Below are 16,680 nucleotides of genomic sequence, written 5' to 3'. Positions count from 1 at the left end.
GGACAGAAAATGGATCTCTCCTTAATATCTGAAATTTCGCATCAAAATAAATGCTGTCCAAACTAGGCAACCATGCTGTATTTTGAAGACTGACTTCCTACATCATGAAGAGACCAACTACCGCTACAACTTGATTGGAAAATTGTGCAAAGCAATTAAAGAGAAGAGACATGGCAAGCTGAGTCCCAAAGTGCTGTTCCACCAAGACAATGCACCCGTGCACAAGTTGGTAAATGTCATGGCTGCCATTGCTTAAGCTGGATTCAATAATCAAAAGGGAAAAAAAGCAGTGATACATATAAGAATGGTGCTGTTTATTGGGCCATCTATTTCAGTTGTTGAAGGATATTTTTAACAAGTACATTTTGTACTAGGCTATCCAAAGCTTGCTGGATATTCTAGCAGAAGAACGATAAAGCAGATTATATTGTGAAAGAAGAAGGAAATATGTGTTTTTTAAAGAAGAACAATGAGAAGTGTTGGCAGCTCTGACAAAATGCACATAGTGGCATTAGCTGTTTTGCTGGGGGTTCCATATTAAATGACTGAATGTGTTTTTAAAACAATTAGGTTTAAAATAGGTTATTTTTTGGTGCACATTTATTATTTTTGTTGTTTATTAAAGAACCAATAAAAAAAAATGATTGATCTATGTGCTTCCCTGCACAGGGAGAATTGTAGCTCTGGAGGCAGTTGCACATATCCACCAGTCACCAGTTATCTTCTGCTTGGATGCTGAAATGCTTGTGGCTCCTGAGTAGGACTTTTACCTATGTGATTAAAAACTTTTTAGGGCTTAAATACACGGTAAGCTAGAATCAGTAAGGCAAAGAAACATAATTTATGTAAGAACTTGCCTGATAAATTAATTTCTTTCATGGTGGCGAGAGTCCACGAGGCCATACGTTACAGCTTGTGGACTCTCGCCACCTATATGAAAGAAAAGGAAATGCTCTAAATATATATAAGACAGACTAAAGCTACCCATAGAGAGTTGTATTCTGTCAGGTGATCTTATAATAATGCTTGAATAGAAACCAAAAGCTAATTTTCTGAAGAGTCATCGAACACAGTACCAGGAGACTCACTAGCTTGGTACATGTGGCTCTGTGCAGGGCCACAAACAAGTCTGTGTGCAGCAACAGATACAAAATACTTACATCATTGGGCTCGATTTATCAAGCAGCTTGCCTCTGGCGGGCAGAATTCCATTGCCGGTATTCCGCATTGCACAAGAGCGCTATTTTGCGCTCTTGACCAACCCCGCCCTCTGCCCGCACACAGCCAATCATGTGCGGGCAGAAGCTGACAAGACAGGAGAGATTTAAATTCTCCACCTAAGAGGTGGAGTAAAGGATAGGAAGCAGCTGATGACCGCTGCTTGATCAATACTGACTACAGGTTCTCTTGTGAGAAGCTGCAGTCGTAAGCAACGTGGCAAACGGCTTGATAAAACGAGCCCATTACATTCGGACACAAGAAGAACCTCGTCTCAAAACAGAAAGAATATCTGCTGCAATTTAACACTTTAGCCCATGGGACTAGAGCGATTTGGTCAGGAAATGATAGAACTGGGTTAAACAGGACAGCCAGTTGGGAAAATTCACCTTGAAATCTGAGTTTTTATCAATATAAACAATTCTAATTCCCAAGCCACTCAGAGTTCCATAATCATACATTGTGCCCCTAAGCACTCCTCTTCATACTACTTGAAAAAGCATTAAGACAGTACCAGGTTCCCAGGATGATAAGGCTCTGGGAGTCATATACAGTACAGCCACAATAACAAATGGAAACTAGGCTGAGATAGTTTTGTGGTGTCTCCAGGACCCAAACATCCACTCGCCAGGCCCAGGTTTTTAGGCGCCACAGGTCAACCTGGCATATGGGTTTTTCAAGCATGGCCCAGCAACATGCTACACAGAAAAAAAACAAAAACCGCTTGATCAGTGTAGGAGCTGATTTACAGTTGCACCGGCAAATACAATAAAATAAACATACTCGAGAGGCTTTTCATGGGTTATGTCCAAGGAATTCAAAACAATGCTAATTTATTTATTTTAATTTTTAAATAATTTTTTTGCTACGTATATCAGTAATCTTTATTTAATAAAATTATTTTAATGATCCTTTAACCAGAACTGCTAAATGACCAAAATATAATTTACATTAGATATTAACTGTTAAAGGGACCCTAAACACCTTCTGTTTTCATTTAATTATTATTATTTTTTAATCATTTTGTTTTAGTTTTAAACATTATTTGTTTCTCCATATTTGTATCTTGCTTCTGCTTAATTATCTTTTATTTTCAATTTTACCACTAAACCACCGCCTACTGAATGCGGTGGTAGCCGCCATATTGTAACGCGCGTTGTATGGGATAGTATGCAGACTCGCTGTGCACTCCCTTCTTTACTTCCGCTCATGCACATACAAATAAAGCAACGTCTTAGCCGCTTCTATGAAGCTCGTTTTCATTAACTTTGTGAACGAGCTTCATAGATTTAGTTGTCAAAGGCAGACGTTTTCAGTGAATGAACAGCTGTGTTACTCTATTTTGCAATAATCCTTATACTACGAGTGAAAGAGGGATCGCACAACACACTGCTCAGGGAGACAGCTGCTGTCTCATAAATATACTCTGTTTTCTTTTACCCCTCTGTTATCTCTACAAGCTCCCGGAGTCCCGCTCAAGCTAGCTATACCTTTTCTGAGTTTATTGCAAATCTTATGCAGCTGACGCTCTGTGATGTGACAGCATCAGTGGTTTGTTTATTTACCAGGCATTCTGAAGATCCTAAAAGATAGCGTAGTGAATGCTTTATTTGTTTTGTTTTTTACGAGTATGGAGCGGTCAGCCATAGTGTTCTGTTTTATGCACATCAATTTCTAATGACGATCAGGCAGCCAAGCTTCAAATCACCCTTCTGTTTCTTCTTTGAGGTTTGAAAGTTACTTATTTTCTTTTGTTCTGGGATCGATCCTACCTTTATCTGTTAGCATTATGTTTTCATTCTGCTTTTACCAATCACATAATCTAAGTCAATATTGTTTGTCTAATTTGGGTTGCTTTTATTTGTTATGTATGTAAATATATATATATATATATATATATATATATATATATATATATATATATATATATATATATATATATATATATATATAACAAATAAAAGCAACCCAAATTAGACAAACAATATTGACTTAGATGATGTGATTGGTAAAAGCAGAATGAAAACATAATGCTAACAGATAAAGGTAGGATCGATCCCAGAAAATAAGTAACTTTCAAACCTCAAAGAAGAAACAGAAGGGTGATTTGAAGCTTGGCTGCCTGATCGTCATTAGAAATTGATGTGCATAAAACAGAACACTATGGCTGACCGCTCCATACTCGTAAAAAACAAAACAAATAAAGCATTCACTACGCTATCTTTTAGGATCTTCAGAATGCCTGGTAAATAAACAAACCACTGATGCTGTCACATCACAGAGCGTCAGCTGCATAAGATTTGCAATAATCTCAGAAAAGGTATAGCTAGCTTGAGCGGGACTCCGGGAGCTTGTAGAGATAACAGAGGGGTAAAAGAAAACAGAGTATATTTATGAGACAGCAGCTGTCTCCCTGAGCAGTGTGTTGTGCGATCCCTCTTTCACTCGTAGTACAAGGATTATTGCAAAATAGGAGTTAATTATTTTTTTTTAAAAAAAATTATAATTAATTATTAGCTTTCAAGGGTGTTAGCAATAGAGGCCAGTTCAAAGGATATTATTTAGGGACAAAACTAAGATAATCGCTGCAAACTTTATAGCAGCAATAGTTTTAGTTATGCTGTGCTGTGCGCGCTCACAGCAATAAGCAGAGACTTCCGGGTTTCTCAACATAACCTTCAGCCATGTCGGCACGGAGCAGTCAGAAAGTGAAGTAAATTTAAAAAAATAAAAAAATAAATAAACCTATAATAAAAAGAAATAGCAATTTGCATTTAAAAAAAATAAAGAAACATTATGAATAAAAAACAAACAAAACACTAATGACAAGTGTTTAAAGTCCCTTTAAGTGTAAGCAAACAGACATGAGTGAGGCCGACACTTACCAACCAGCATCTCAAACAAGAAGACTCCCACTGACCACCAATCACATTCTCGCCCATAGTAACCATCCCCTCCTTGAGACTTCAGTACTTCAGGTGATATGTAGTCTGGGGTTCCTACAGCAGTATCACAATGCACCATACCTGTCTAGGAGAAATAAACACATCAGTGGCTTCCAAAACATCCACAGTATGCAGAAAGAGGAACGATAATTTGACGCTATTTAGTACCAACAACTTTATGGAAGTTAAGTAATTTTGCCAAATTCTGTTTGCCTCAGCTTTCAAAATTGAGTCTTTAAAGCTTGTTATGAATAATGCAAGCAAAAAGCTTTTGTGTTATGATAAAAAAAAATTTGCTTTTAAAATAAAATCAATATCAATTGCAGGCATAAACAGAATATATTTGCTAACTAGGGAAATACTTCAAAACATGCAGATTTCAAAGTAATAGCAATAATCAAGTTGTATTAAACACACTGAGAAGCGCACTTTCAGGCCCGAACAACCAGGTCAATAATTTGTTAGTTTGTTCTATGGCGATTTACCACCTGGGTGCAGCTTCTTTTTAGCCCACTAATGCTTTTCACAGAGTAGAACTTTCCTGTAGCATATTAGTCTGATCCCACCTATTAATGTCAGTCCACACCGAAATACCAGGAAATTCCTCTCTGAACAAGAAATACGGCAACACCAGACAATCGTTTCTGCCTTTCCACTTAGAGGAATATGGCTGCATCTCACTGATAAGGCACAAAGAAGGCCGAAAAGATGATCGTCTAGGGTAAATGTGTTCCTTGTTCAGAGACCAATTCCCTGGTATTTCGGCACTGGACTGACTGTAATAGTCGGGCTCAGACTGAAATACTACAGGAAAGTTCTACTCTGTGAAAAGCAATACTGGGCTAAAGAGAAGTTGCACCCAGGTAGAAAATCTCCAAAGAACAGGCTAACAAGTTATTGAGCTGCTTGTTCGTTCCTGAGAGTGCACTTCTCTCCGTGTGCAAGTTGTATTATACAACAGAAATCTCTTGCATACAAACATATTGAAGATTAAGTTGCCAGAAAGACTGCAGTTCCCACCCTCCCCACACACACTTCCTTTCATGGATAAAAAAAGAACGCATTTCATAAACAGCAAAAATACACAAAACGTAAGATCTAAAGTTGAGAATATTTCTTTACTTTGCAGCACAGTAAGTCCTCTCGCACACCCCTATTTCAGTTTAACTGCTTCATTTCAATTTCATTTTTCAAATAGTATTTAAAACCGCATCATCACGGGTGGTTTGCCAAAGGTGCAAATCTTGTGCATGACTAGATCTCCCCTCCCGTGGTTGGCAATAACTCATTTAGAATAACAGCAAATAGCTTACTGTAATGTATTGTAATATAAAATGTTTGGATAAGTAGTAAAATATATAATAGTAAAACAATATGCTTTTATTATTTATTTTGTCCCCCTTTCCTGTAAATTAACTTTTAAAATTAACCCCTTCACTGCTAAGCTGATTTTGAGCTTTTTTTATGCTTGCTTACATTTAAACACTATTGTAAGTCCATTTTTTCAGTGAGTGATACACACAAATTATATATCGTTCATTTCAGCTGGACCAGCAGTTTCAGAATATACAATTATTATATTTAGATTTTATTGCAGATGAGAAAGCTGCAACAAAAATGTTGAAACAAAAAATATATTGGTGCAATGATTTTAGTAAATAACATTGGAACTAGCCAGGTGACCAACCACTGGTGCTACTGTGATCACCTTAGTAATTTTTTTTTCCAATGGTACTCCATTACCAGCTATAATAGCCCCAATCCTTTATGACATCACAACGTTTGTGGCGATGTCACCTGCACTCCCACTGATGGCTTGGGAGTGCTGCCAACTAGGCCACCAATGATCCCCGGCCTGTAGTGCGGGGGATAGGCGAAAACAACTTTTGATCGGTGATCCATCTGCATAACGAGGATGCCACATCATATGCACACAGGCCACAATGTGCATAAATGAGGCATCCTCATCATGCGCATCAAACTGATTAAAGGGTAGGAAAGCCAAAATTAAACTTGCATGATTCAGATAGAGCATGTCATTTTAAGACACTTTTAAATCCGCTTCTATTTTCAAATATGCTTTGTTCTCTTGATATCCCTTGTTGAAAAAGAACATGCACACATCCTACACTAGTGGGTGCTAGCTGCTAATTGGTGCCTGTACACCTTTGACTCTTGTGATTGGCTGACTAGATGTGTTCAGCTAGCTGCCAGTATTGCAATTATGTTCCTTTAGCAAGGAATAACAAGAGAATAAGGCATATTTGATAATAGAAGTAAATTGGAAAGTTGATTAAAATTGTATGTTCTATCTGAATCATGAAAACACATTTTGGGTTTCATGTCCCTTTAAAAATAGGCATGTGCATTAATAATTGGTTTGTGAAATGAATGTTTAATATTACGGCAGGTAGTGGCTTTCGGCTATTTTTTGCAGCAGAGAGTTGACAGTCTCTCCCTTATTGGTCTCAGTAGAGAGGATAAGAAATGCACAACTATGGAGAGTTTGCCAACATAATAACTGTAGCTAGCCCTAGTTTACTTCAGTAACACGGCTGGATTGGCTCCTTCAAATAAGGCTGGTGTTGGGCGGAGATTGACTGTTACAAACTGTAGCACACAAAGGGATAATGCATTCTAAACATTATTGATTTTGTTGTATGTCCCCTACAGAAGATTTGGAGGGATGTAGCTGAGCTGGGGGCATGTGTGACACAGGTTAACGTATTATTTTAATATACCGTATTTTCCGGCGTATAAGACGACCCCCTACTTTTCCTGTTAAAATATAGGGGTTGTGCTATACTCGCCGTATAAGACTACCCCCTTACCTCCTCAATGAATGCAGCAAGCACACCAAATAAAATCATCAGTTTGGAGCAAGTATGGGGTATGGGATATACGGTAGGTTTTCACCTCAAAATTCACCCAGTGTGCAGATAACTTTTTTGTTGCATGTGTTTGTGTGTGGGGGGGGGGGGTGTTTGTGGCGGGGTATGTGGCGGTTAGCAGGGATAATTGGGGAGGTCCATGGGCATGTTGTGGGCTCCAAACAACTGTTAGGACCAGACCCAATTTAAGGCACCATTTTTGCCCAGGTTTGTAAGCCCTGCGCTAAACACTTCTGCTTCCACAACTGCGCGCTCCTTTTAACTGCAGTGCACTCATGTAAGAGTAAGAGCCCCTTTTAACTGCAGCACATGTTCACGGCCCAATAGCAGAGTTATCGTTTTCCAGTAGTTCGAGCTGCAGGCTGCTGCTCATAAAAGTCAGTCAGCATGTGAACTACTGGGATACTACTTGTACTCCATGCTTGTGTGACAATCAGCAGCCTGCAGCTCGAACTACTGGAAAACGATAACTCCGCTATTAAGCTATGAACATGTGATTTACCTTTGGCTGTCTCGCTGTCCTCCTGCCACTGCCAATGAGTCTTAACACAGTAATAACCCCACGCCACGGTTATTCATTCCTTACCTACTAGCTCCCAACCAATCAGCGTGGCGTTGCTTTCCAAAACTTATGTAACTCCCCAGTAATTGCAACAAACGAGCTCTCACTGCCCGTCATTACATACAACACATCTTCTTGGCAACCTCTACACCCGCCCAGTGCCCGTCTCTGTTTCAGTGGAGCTCAATTTAGGATAACGTTGTCTGTACTCTGTAATAATAAGGCTTATAAGACGACAGCCGGCGTATAAGACGACCCTCGACTTTTGAGAAGATTTTCATGAGTTAAAAAGTCGTCTTATACGCCGGAAAATACGGTAATTAATTCCTACTGGAAAAATGTTGTTGCGTGGATGGAGCAGTTGAACAGTAGGTCGTCAATACTCCGGTAACAGGAATTTTCCCTGGAATTTCTTTGACATGTTGGCAACTATGCCTGTATGTTAGTTGATTGCAAAACTGCATAAAAACCTTGTGATTACAAGGTGCGTACTCTCTCTTTAAGGCTCATACATCTATTTCTCTGGGGGGGGGGAGAAAGTGAAGTTATACTAAGGTATGGAAAAACTGAGCGAGTAAAAAGAAGCAACATTGTGAATATAGATTTATATATAAGATGCAGACAAAAAAAATAACTTTTGTTAAGTTTTGTAAATATCTCCTGAATAAATCAGTTTCCTTTTCTCATCACAAGGTAGAAATGTAGTAATAAAAAGTGTAATTGCTCACAAGATCGTCTTATATTCAGAACTCACAGCTCTGCAGAACGGGAAAGGCTAGAGGGTGGGGTTGAAAAATCAGAGAGCCTGTCAACAATAAATAAAAACGTGTGCAGTGCAGCCAGAGCACAGCACTGTTTGAAAAGAAAAGCCTGAAGTGGAGCCATGTTATAAAGTAAAGGTGCTAACAGTTCCTGCATGTGCCCCATTCTTTCTGCAGACATGCTGCATTTTCTGCCATTACAGTTCTGCCTTGTGGCATTAAACCAGTCCTCTTCCAAGGTCCCCACAGTGTGTGTCTGCATGGGAACCCAGTGAGCTACAGTAATACTAAACCTGTCCTGTTCCAGGCCCCCACAGTGTCAGTCTGCATGGGGACCCAGTGAGCTACAGTGATACCAAACCAGTCCTCTTCCCAGGTCCCCAAAGTGCTAGTTTTGACAATATACATATATATACACATACAAACACACACATACACACAGGTGGCCCTCGGTTTACAACGGTTCAATTTGCGCCGTTTTAGAATAACAGTCATGTATATATACATATATATACACATACAAACACACACACGCACACACAAGTGGCCCTCGGTTTACAACGGTTCAATTTGCGCCGTTTTAGAATAACAGTCATGTGACCGCTATTGAAAAGCACTGAGAAGCAGTGCATTGATTAAAATAGCCAGTAGGTGGAGCTGTCCACTTGTGTTGCAGCAAAGATATGCAAGCCAAGCACACATGCAGGCTGAAATTAATCAGTGTGGCTAGCTAGACTTGAGCTATCGAGAAGGAACAAGATCTTCCTGTCTATAAATCAGTCCAGATTGGAATGTATAGAAAGAACTGTTTGCAGAAAAATGCAAGTAAAGTCTGTGTTGTGTGATTTTTTTTAATTAGGTTTATAATGCTGTTTAGAAAATGTTTTTGTTCATTTAACTTTTAATTATATATCCTGTGTTGTGTTATTATTTAATTAGGTTTATAATGCTGTTTAGCATTTAAAGTCTTCATAAAAAAGCTTTAAAATGATGTATTAGGTGTTGCTTATGACAATTTTGAGAGGGACCTGGAACCTAACTCACACACTTCCCATTGACTTACATTGTAAATTGGGTTTCAATTAACAACGGTTTCGATTTACAACCATTCCTTCTGGAACGTAACCCTGGCGTAAACTGAGGGCTTATATATATATATATATATATATATATATATATATATATATATATATATATATATATATATATATATATCTCCCTTCAAACACTGTGCAGCACAGAAAGCTCATGTTGTGTAAGGAATGACTCAGTCTGCATTATCTCTGACAAATGCATTATGGAGGGCTTTGTTTAAGCAGTATGTGTGTATATATATATAATATATATATATATATATATATATATATATATATATATATATATATATATATATATATATATATATATATATATATATATATATATATATATATAAACATGAGATTTGTAAAATTTTGCAAACGTATGTTATTAAAGACCAAATAGCCGCATTACAAATCTGCTCCACAGATGCCTCGTTCTTAAAGGCCCAAGAAGAGGCCACAACTCTATTTGAGTGAGCATTTAAAGTCTTCATAAAAAAGCTTTAAAATGATGTATTAGGTGTTGCTTATGACAATTTTGAGAGGGACCTGGAACCTAACTCACACACTTCCCATTGACTTACATTGTAAATTGGGTTTCAATTAACAACGGTTTCGATTTACAACCATTCCTTCTGGAACTTAACCCCGGCGTAAACTGAGGGCTTATATATATATATATATATATATATATATATATATATATATATATATATATATATATATCTTTGATACAAGAGATAGGGTGCACACAGATAGGACTAAAGGGTAAAGCGTGTTGTGCTGGCAATCCTAAATAAATATAAACAAATTAATTAGAAAAGAGCTCTAACATATCAAAAGAGCTAAAGCGGATACCTGGCCGCACCAACACACCCCTACAGTATACTAAGGAATGACATCCTAAACAGGTATGCTGAACATATGCTTTTAATAAAAACAAAGCCAAAAGAGATACATGCTGAGAAAAATGGCAACAACAGGATACAGCACACAAACATATACCAAGCGTAGTGCACTACTGTCAACTGTGAGCTAGCATTTGCATAGTATTGTTAACTCATGAGAAAGTCCGTTCTTGATGCCGGGCACTTAAGTGTTAAAAACACGCTCCGGTTTAAAGATTTAGACAGATTACCGTCCTTGATATCTCATTATGTGTATTTGTTCCGGTACCGGATTAAGGATATAATGTGAGAGTCCAAAGGATGGTACTAGTACTATTACAAACTTGATCCCATGTGCTAATGACAGCTCCAACTTTAAACTTTCAGTGTGCAAGACTTATTACTGCATGGCTTACCTCCGCTATCTTCACACACTCTACGGTATTACCTGGCAGGATCTCATCCGTGGTGTGACTTACAGCGATGTATTCCGCCAATGCAGCTCTTCACTTGCTTGGTTGTGTTGTGTTCACTTGATATCGTCAGATTCACAGCATATCCACCATGCTGGCGTTCTCCACACTGTGTCTTGTTCTACACATATGTGTAGAACAAGACATGGGATCAAGTTTGTAATAGTACTAGTACCATCCTTTGGACTCTCACATTATATCCTTAATCCGGTACCGGAACAAATACACATAATGAGATATCAAGGACGGTAATCTGTCTAAATCTTTAAACCGGAGCGTGTTTTTAACACTTAAGTGCCCGGCATCAAGAACGGACTTTCTCATGAGTTAACAATACTATGCAAATGCTAGCTCACAGTTGACAGTAGTGCACTACGCTTGGTATATGTTTGTGTGCTGTATCCTGTTGTTGCCATTTTTCTCAGCATGTATCTCTTTTGGCTTTGTTTTTATTAAAAGCATATGTTCAGCATACCTGTTTAGGATGTCATTCCTTAGTATACTGTAGGGGTGTGTTGGTGCGGCCAGGTATCCGCTTTAGCTCTTTTGATATGTTAGAGCTCTTTTCTAATTAATTTGTTTATATATATATATATATATATCCCATGAATTTGCCTTCAAACACTGTGCAGCACAGAAAGCTCATGTTGTGTAAGGAATGACTCAGTCTGCATTATCTCTGACAAATGCATTATGGAGGGCTGTGTTTAAGCAGTATGTGTGTGTGTGTGTGTATGTATATGTATATATATATATATATATATATATATATATATATATATATATATATATATATATATATATATATATATATATATATAAACATGAGATTTGTAAAATTTTGCAAACGTATGTTATTAAAGACCAAATAGCTGCCTTACAAATCTGCTCCACAGATGCCTCGTTCTTAAAGGCCCAAGAAGAGGCCACAACTCTATTTGAGTGAGCCGTAATCCTCTGAAGAGGCTTATGTCCAGCTGTTTCAGCTAAGACTACGGCAACACTGCCGAAATGCGTCAGCTGTTCACTCACTTTCACATCCCATTGAATAATCAGCTGCTGTCAGCATTATCGGAGCACATTTCATTTTTCATTTGTCATATGTTGTTGTTTTTCGAGTGCTTTTACAACAGCGTTAATGGCGAATAAATGCTGATCCACACATCCACTGGTGCTCCTGTCTTTCTTCATTTATTTGAACTATTGGATCCCTACGGAGAGCACAGTTGAGGTATTGCAGCCTCCTCCCCTCCCCCTCCCGTGGATTGGATGGCATACTCACCGGGTGATGACGTCCCAGGTCGCTGACCAATAGGAGGAGCCGGCACACGGACACAGATTGCGGACGACCGCTAACCAGGACACAGCCCGCAGACCAACCACAGGAGAAAACCCCTCCCTAGGACCGGACGCGGTAAGTCGACCATACACAAAGTTCTTTCTCAGTGTGGGACTTTTTGTTTGTTACAGCTGTTTCATAGGCCAAACGGATAATGCTCCTCAACCAAAAGGACAGCGAAGTGGAAGAGGCCCTCTGCCCCCTACGCTTCCCCGAATACACCACAAACAAAGATGAAGTCTGTCTGAAATCCTTCGTGGCCTCAAGGTAAAATTTCAAGGCTCGAACCACATCCAAGTTATGAAGTAATCTCTCTTTGGGCAAAGAAGGGTCAGGACACAAAGAAGGAACTACTATCTCCTGATTGATGTTACGATCTGACACCACATTGGGGGAAAAAAAAAAAAACAGTGCGAAGCACAGCCTCATTGCAAGGCCAGTAACTCAGAGCCTCTGCGAGTCGATGCAATAGCCAAAAGAAACCGAACCTTCCAGGAGAGAATTTTAATGTCAAGCACATGCATATGCTCAAACGGAGTCCTCTGCAAAACCTTAAGAACCAAGTTCAAGCTCCAAGGAGGAGCAGAAGGTCTAAATACTGGTCTAATACTGGACAGAGCCTGAACAAAGTACTGAATATCAGGAAGCTCCGCTAGCTTCTTGTGTAACAGCACCGATAAAGCCAAAATCTGTCCCTTTAAAGGGCCATGATACCCAAATGTTGAAATACTTGAAAGTGATGCAGCATAGCTGTAAAAAGCGGACTAGAAAATATCACCTGAACATCTCTATGTAAAAAAGAAAGATATTTTACCTCAAAAGTTCCTCAGTGGCCACATCCCATTGTAAAGGACTTCTAAGCAGCAAATCAGTATGTCTGTCCCGGGACAGCTAAGAGAGTGAGCTTCATGAACACTCATCTCTCATCTTATTTCCCTATTCAGTTTAAGGAAGTTTACTATGAAATCTCATGAGAGTTAAGTCAAATCTCATAAGATCACAGTAAAAGAGTTCATGACCTCAGCACTGTTGATGCTGATTGGCTGCTGTGCATTTCTTCATTTTTATTTTTTAGCTGCAGCTGGGCAGCAGCTGAGTATAACTTTTTACACAGAACTTACTCTGCTGAGTTGAGGAAGCTGTGAGGTAAAATATCTTCCTTTTTTACATAGAGATGCTCAGGTGATATTTTCCAGTCAGCATTTTACAGTTTAATCAGTTTCAAGTGATTCAGCATATGAGTATTATGTCCCTTTAAGGAACTAGCGGCAAGGACCTTATCCAAACCATCTTGAAGAAAAGCCAGAATCATGGATACCCTAATCTAGTGTCAGGGATATCCATGTTCCTCACACCAAGATAAATAGGTCCTCCACACCTTATGATAGATAAGACGAGTGACCGGTATCCTGGCCTGAATAAGAGTTTTAATCACTCTCTCCGAGAACCCTCTTTTGGCCAAGACTAGGCATTCAAACTCTATGCAGTCAGCCTCAGAGAATCGAGATTTTGGTGAAGAAAAGGACCCTGAACTAGCAGACCTCTGCGATGGGTAACCTCCATGAAGGAGACGACATTCCCACCAGATCTGCAAACCACATCCACAATGGAGCAATCAGAATGGTCGAGACTTGCCCCTGTTTGATGCGGGCCACCACTCGAGGGAGAAGTGGCAATGGTGGAAAGATGTAAATTAGGTTGAACTCCCAAGGTACCGCCAAGACATCTATCAGCTCTGCCTGGGGATCCCTGGACCACGACCCGTATCTGGGTAGCTTGAAGTTGAGTCTGGATGCCATGAGATCTATCTCCGGCGTCGCCCATCTGATGCAGATCTCTGCAAACACCTCGGGATGGAGAGACCATTCCCCCGGATGGAACGATTGCCTGCTGAGGAAATCTGCTTGCCAGTTTGCCACCCCCGGGATGTGGATCGCTGAGAGAGAACAGTTGTAGGTCTCTGCCCATTTCAGAATCTGAAACACCTCCCTCATGGCTAGGGAGCTTCTCGTTCCCCCTTGATGGTTTATGTACGCCACCGAGGTAATATTGTCTGACTGGAATCTAATGAAACGGGACGACCCCAAGAGGAGCCAAGCCATCAGAGCATTGAATATTGCTCGTAGTTCCAGGATATTTATCGGTAGGTTCGACTCCTCTTGAGTCCACCTGCCCGGTGCCCTTCTGGCACCTCAAACAGCTCCCCATCTTGATAGACTTGCATCCGTGGCCATAATCTCCCAGGATGGTCTCAAGAAGGATGTCTCCTGGGACAGCTGCCCTGCATGAACCCAGAAAGAGAGGGATTCCCTCGCATGATTGTCCAGAGAGATCTGTTGGGAAAGATCTGAGTGATCGCCGTTCCATTGTCTCAACATGCATAACTGCAAAGGTCTTAGATGGAACCTGGCAAAAACATCTATTCTGGAAACCATGAGTCAGATCACTTCCATACACCTGGCCACCGATGGCCTTTAAGATGTCTGTAGGGCAAGACAGCTGGATGCGATCTTGGAACGCCTCTGATCTGTCAAGAATATTTTCATATCTATTGAGTCTATGATCGTGCCCAGGAACTCCACACTGTTGCTGGGAACCAGAGAACTCTTTCCCTCGTTTAGCTTCCATCTGTGGGTTCGAAGGAGAAGAAAGAGAGTCCTCTAGTACTCCTCCGCAAGACTGTAGGACGGCGCCTGAACCTGAAATACGTCTGGATCTCGCTCCCGCGAGCAACGCTCCCAGGACCTTTGTAAAGACTCTTGGGGCAGTCGCCAGACTGAACGGCAGGGCCACAAACTGGAAGTGTTGGTCCAGAAAGGTGAATCCTAGGAACCTGAAGTGGTCTCTGAAGGGGGGGAACATGAAGGTATGCATTCTTCAAGTCTATTGTCATAAATTGCCCCTCTTGAACTAGGGGCAGAATCGATCTGACCGTCTCCATTTTGAACGAGGGAACTGACAGAAACTTGTTGAGGCACTTTAGGTCCAGAATCGGGCGGAATGTGCCCTCCTCCTTTGGAAACACAAAAAGGTTTGAATAGTACCCTAGAAACCTTTCTGCTAGAGGTACTGGAACTATTACTCCGAGAGAGGAGAGATCCCTCACGCACTCTAGAAAGGCGTCTCTCTTCTCTGGTCTTGAGGATAGGTTTGACAGGAGGAATCTGCCCCTGGGCGGATGAGTTTTGAACCCAATCCTGTAACCCTGGGTGATAACCTCCAGAACCCAAGGATTCTGTACGTCTTCTATCCAAGCTTCTGCAAACAGAGATAGTCTGCCCCTATGCGATCCAGAGACGGACCGGGACCGTCCCTTCATGCCGATTGTTTCAGATTCTGGAATGGGCAGAGACCTACAACTGTTCTCTCTCAGCGATCCACATCCCGGGGGTGGCAAACTGGCTTCTTGCTCTGCTTGGACTGCTCGGTCTTCACAGCAGGCTGCTGGCATTGAGACTTGTCAGAGTGAAAGGGACAAAAAGTAGAGCCCTTAGGCTTATTCTTCTTATCCTGCGGAAAAGCACCCTTGCCTCCCGTAACTGTGGATATGATAGAGTCCAGGCCTGGACCAAAAAGAACCTTTCCCTGAAATGGGAGAGATTGTAATCTAGACTTGGAAGTCATAGAACAGAGAAACATTAAGTCTTAGAATTCAGGCAAAAACCCTGCATATTTGAATCACAGATAAAAGAGTTTGCGACCCTTAAGGCCTTAATCTTTTCCTGTATCTCCTCGAAGGGAGTCTCCACCTCGACCATAGCTGACAGTGTGTCACACCAGTAGGTAGCCGATCCAGCCACAGCAGCGATCGCCGCTGCCGGTTGGAAAACAAACCCTGTGAGTTGGAACATCTTTCTCAACATGGATTCTAATTTATTGTCCATGGGCTCTTTGAACTACAAACTATCCTCAAGAGGAATAGTCGTCCGCTTAGCGAGCGTGGAGATAGCACCATCCACCTAAGGAATGGTCCCCCATAGCTCAAGCTGAGAGTTCGGGATGGGAAAAAGGTAGAGAGAAAAAAGGACGAGCCAAGTTTCTCCCACTCATTCTTAATAATAGTAGCCATCTTTATGGGAACTGGGAAGGTCTGAGGCACCACCCTGTCTTCGTAAACCCTATCTAGTTTAATGATCGAAGGTTCTTCCGGAAGTTTTGGTTCCGGAACCTCCAATGTAGCAAGCACTTCTTTTAGTAAAAAGTGCAATTGCTCCATCTTAAACTTAAAGTCAGGCTCCTCTGTAGCCGGAGGTTTAGAAGACGCCGATTCTGTCCCAGAGAGAGCGTCCTCCGAAGAGTCTGAGGCGTCATCATCAGATAATCTCTCAGGGACCACCAACGGAGTAGATGACCCCTGGGATGGAAGGCTATGTCTTTCCCTTCACTTGCGCTTCAAAGGTGTAGTAGGGCATGGAAGGCTGCAGAAACCGCTTCTTGCAACTGGGCAGCGATATCTGGAGGCCCCAAGGCCCCTCCTGAGGGAGGATCAGTAGGGCCTTGGGGAGCTACATGTGTAATCGGA

The 16,680-nt window shown here is 40.9% G+C and overlaps 1 protein-coding gene across 3 annotated transcripts in view; it reads right to left on the bottom strand.

Moving 5' to 3' along the window:
- ROCK2 (Rho associated coiled-coil containing protein kinase 2) overlaps window positions 1–16,680 on the bottom strand; it is a 653,542-nt gene that overhangs the window by 365,355 nt on the left and 271,507 nt on the right. For all 3 annotated transcript variants that reach the window (XM_053709676.1, XM_053709677.1, XM_053709678.1), the window contains exon 6: window positions 4,104–4,248. In XM_053709676.1, the coding sequence (XP_053565651.1) occupies window positions 4,104–4,248 (145 nt within the window). The remainder of the gene's footprint in view (window positions 1–4,103; window positions 4,249–16,680) is intronic.

This window comes from Bombina bombina, chromosome 4 (genome assembly GCF_027579735.1).
Source record: "Bombina bombina isolate aBomBom1 chromosome 4, aBomBom1.pri, whole genome shotgun sequence".
NCBI lineage: Eukaryota > Metazoa > Chordata > Amphibia > Anura > Bombinatoridae > Bombina > Bombina bombina.
Note: the sequence above shows the minus strand (reverse complement) of the source record. Positions and strands in the feature narration are given on the sequence as shown.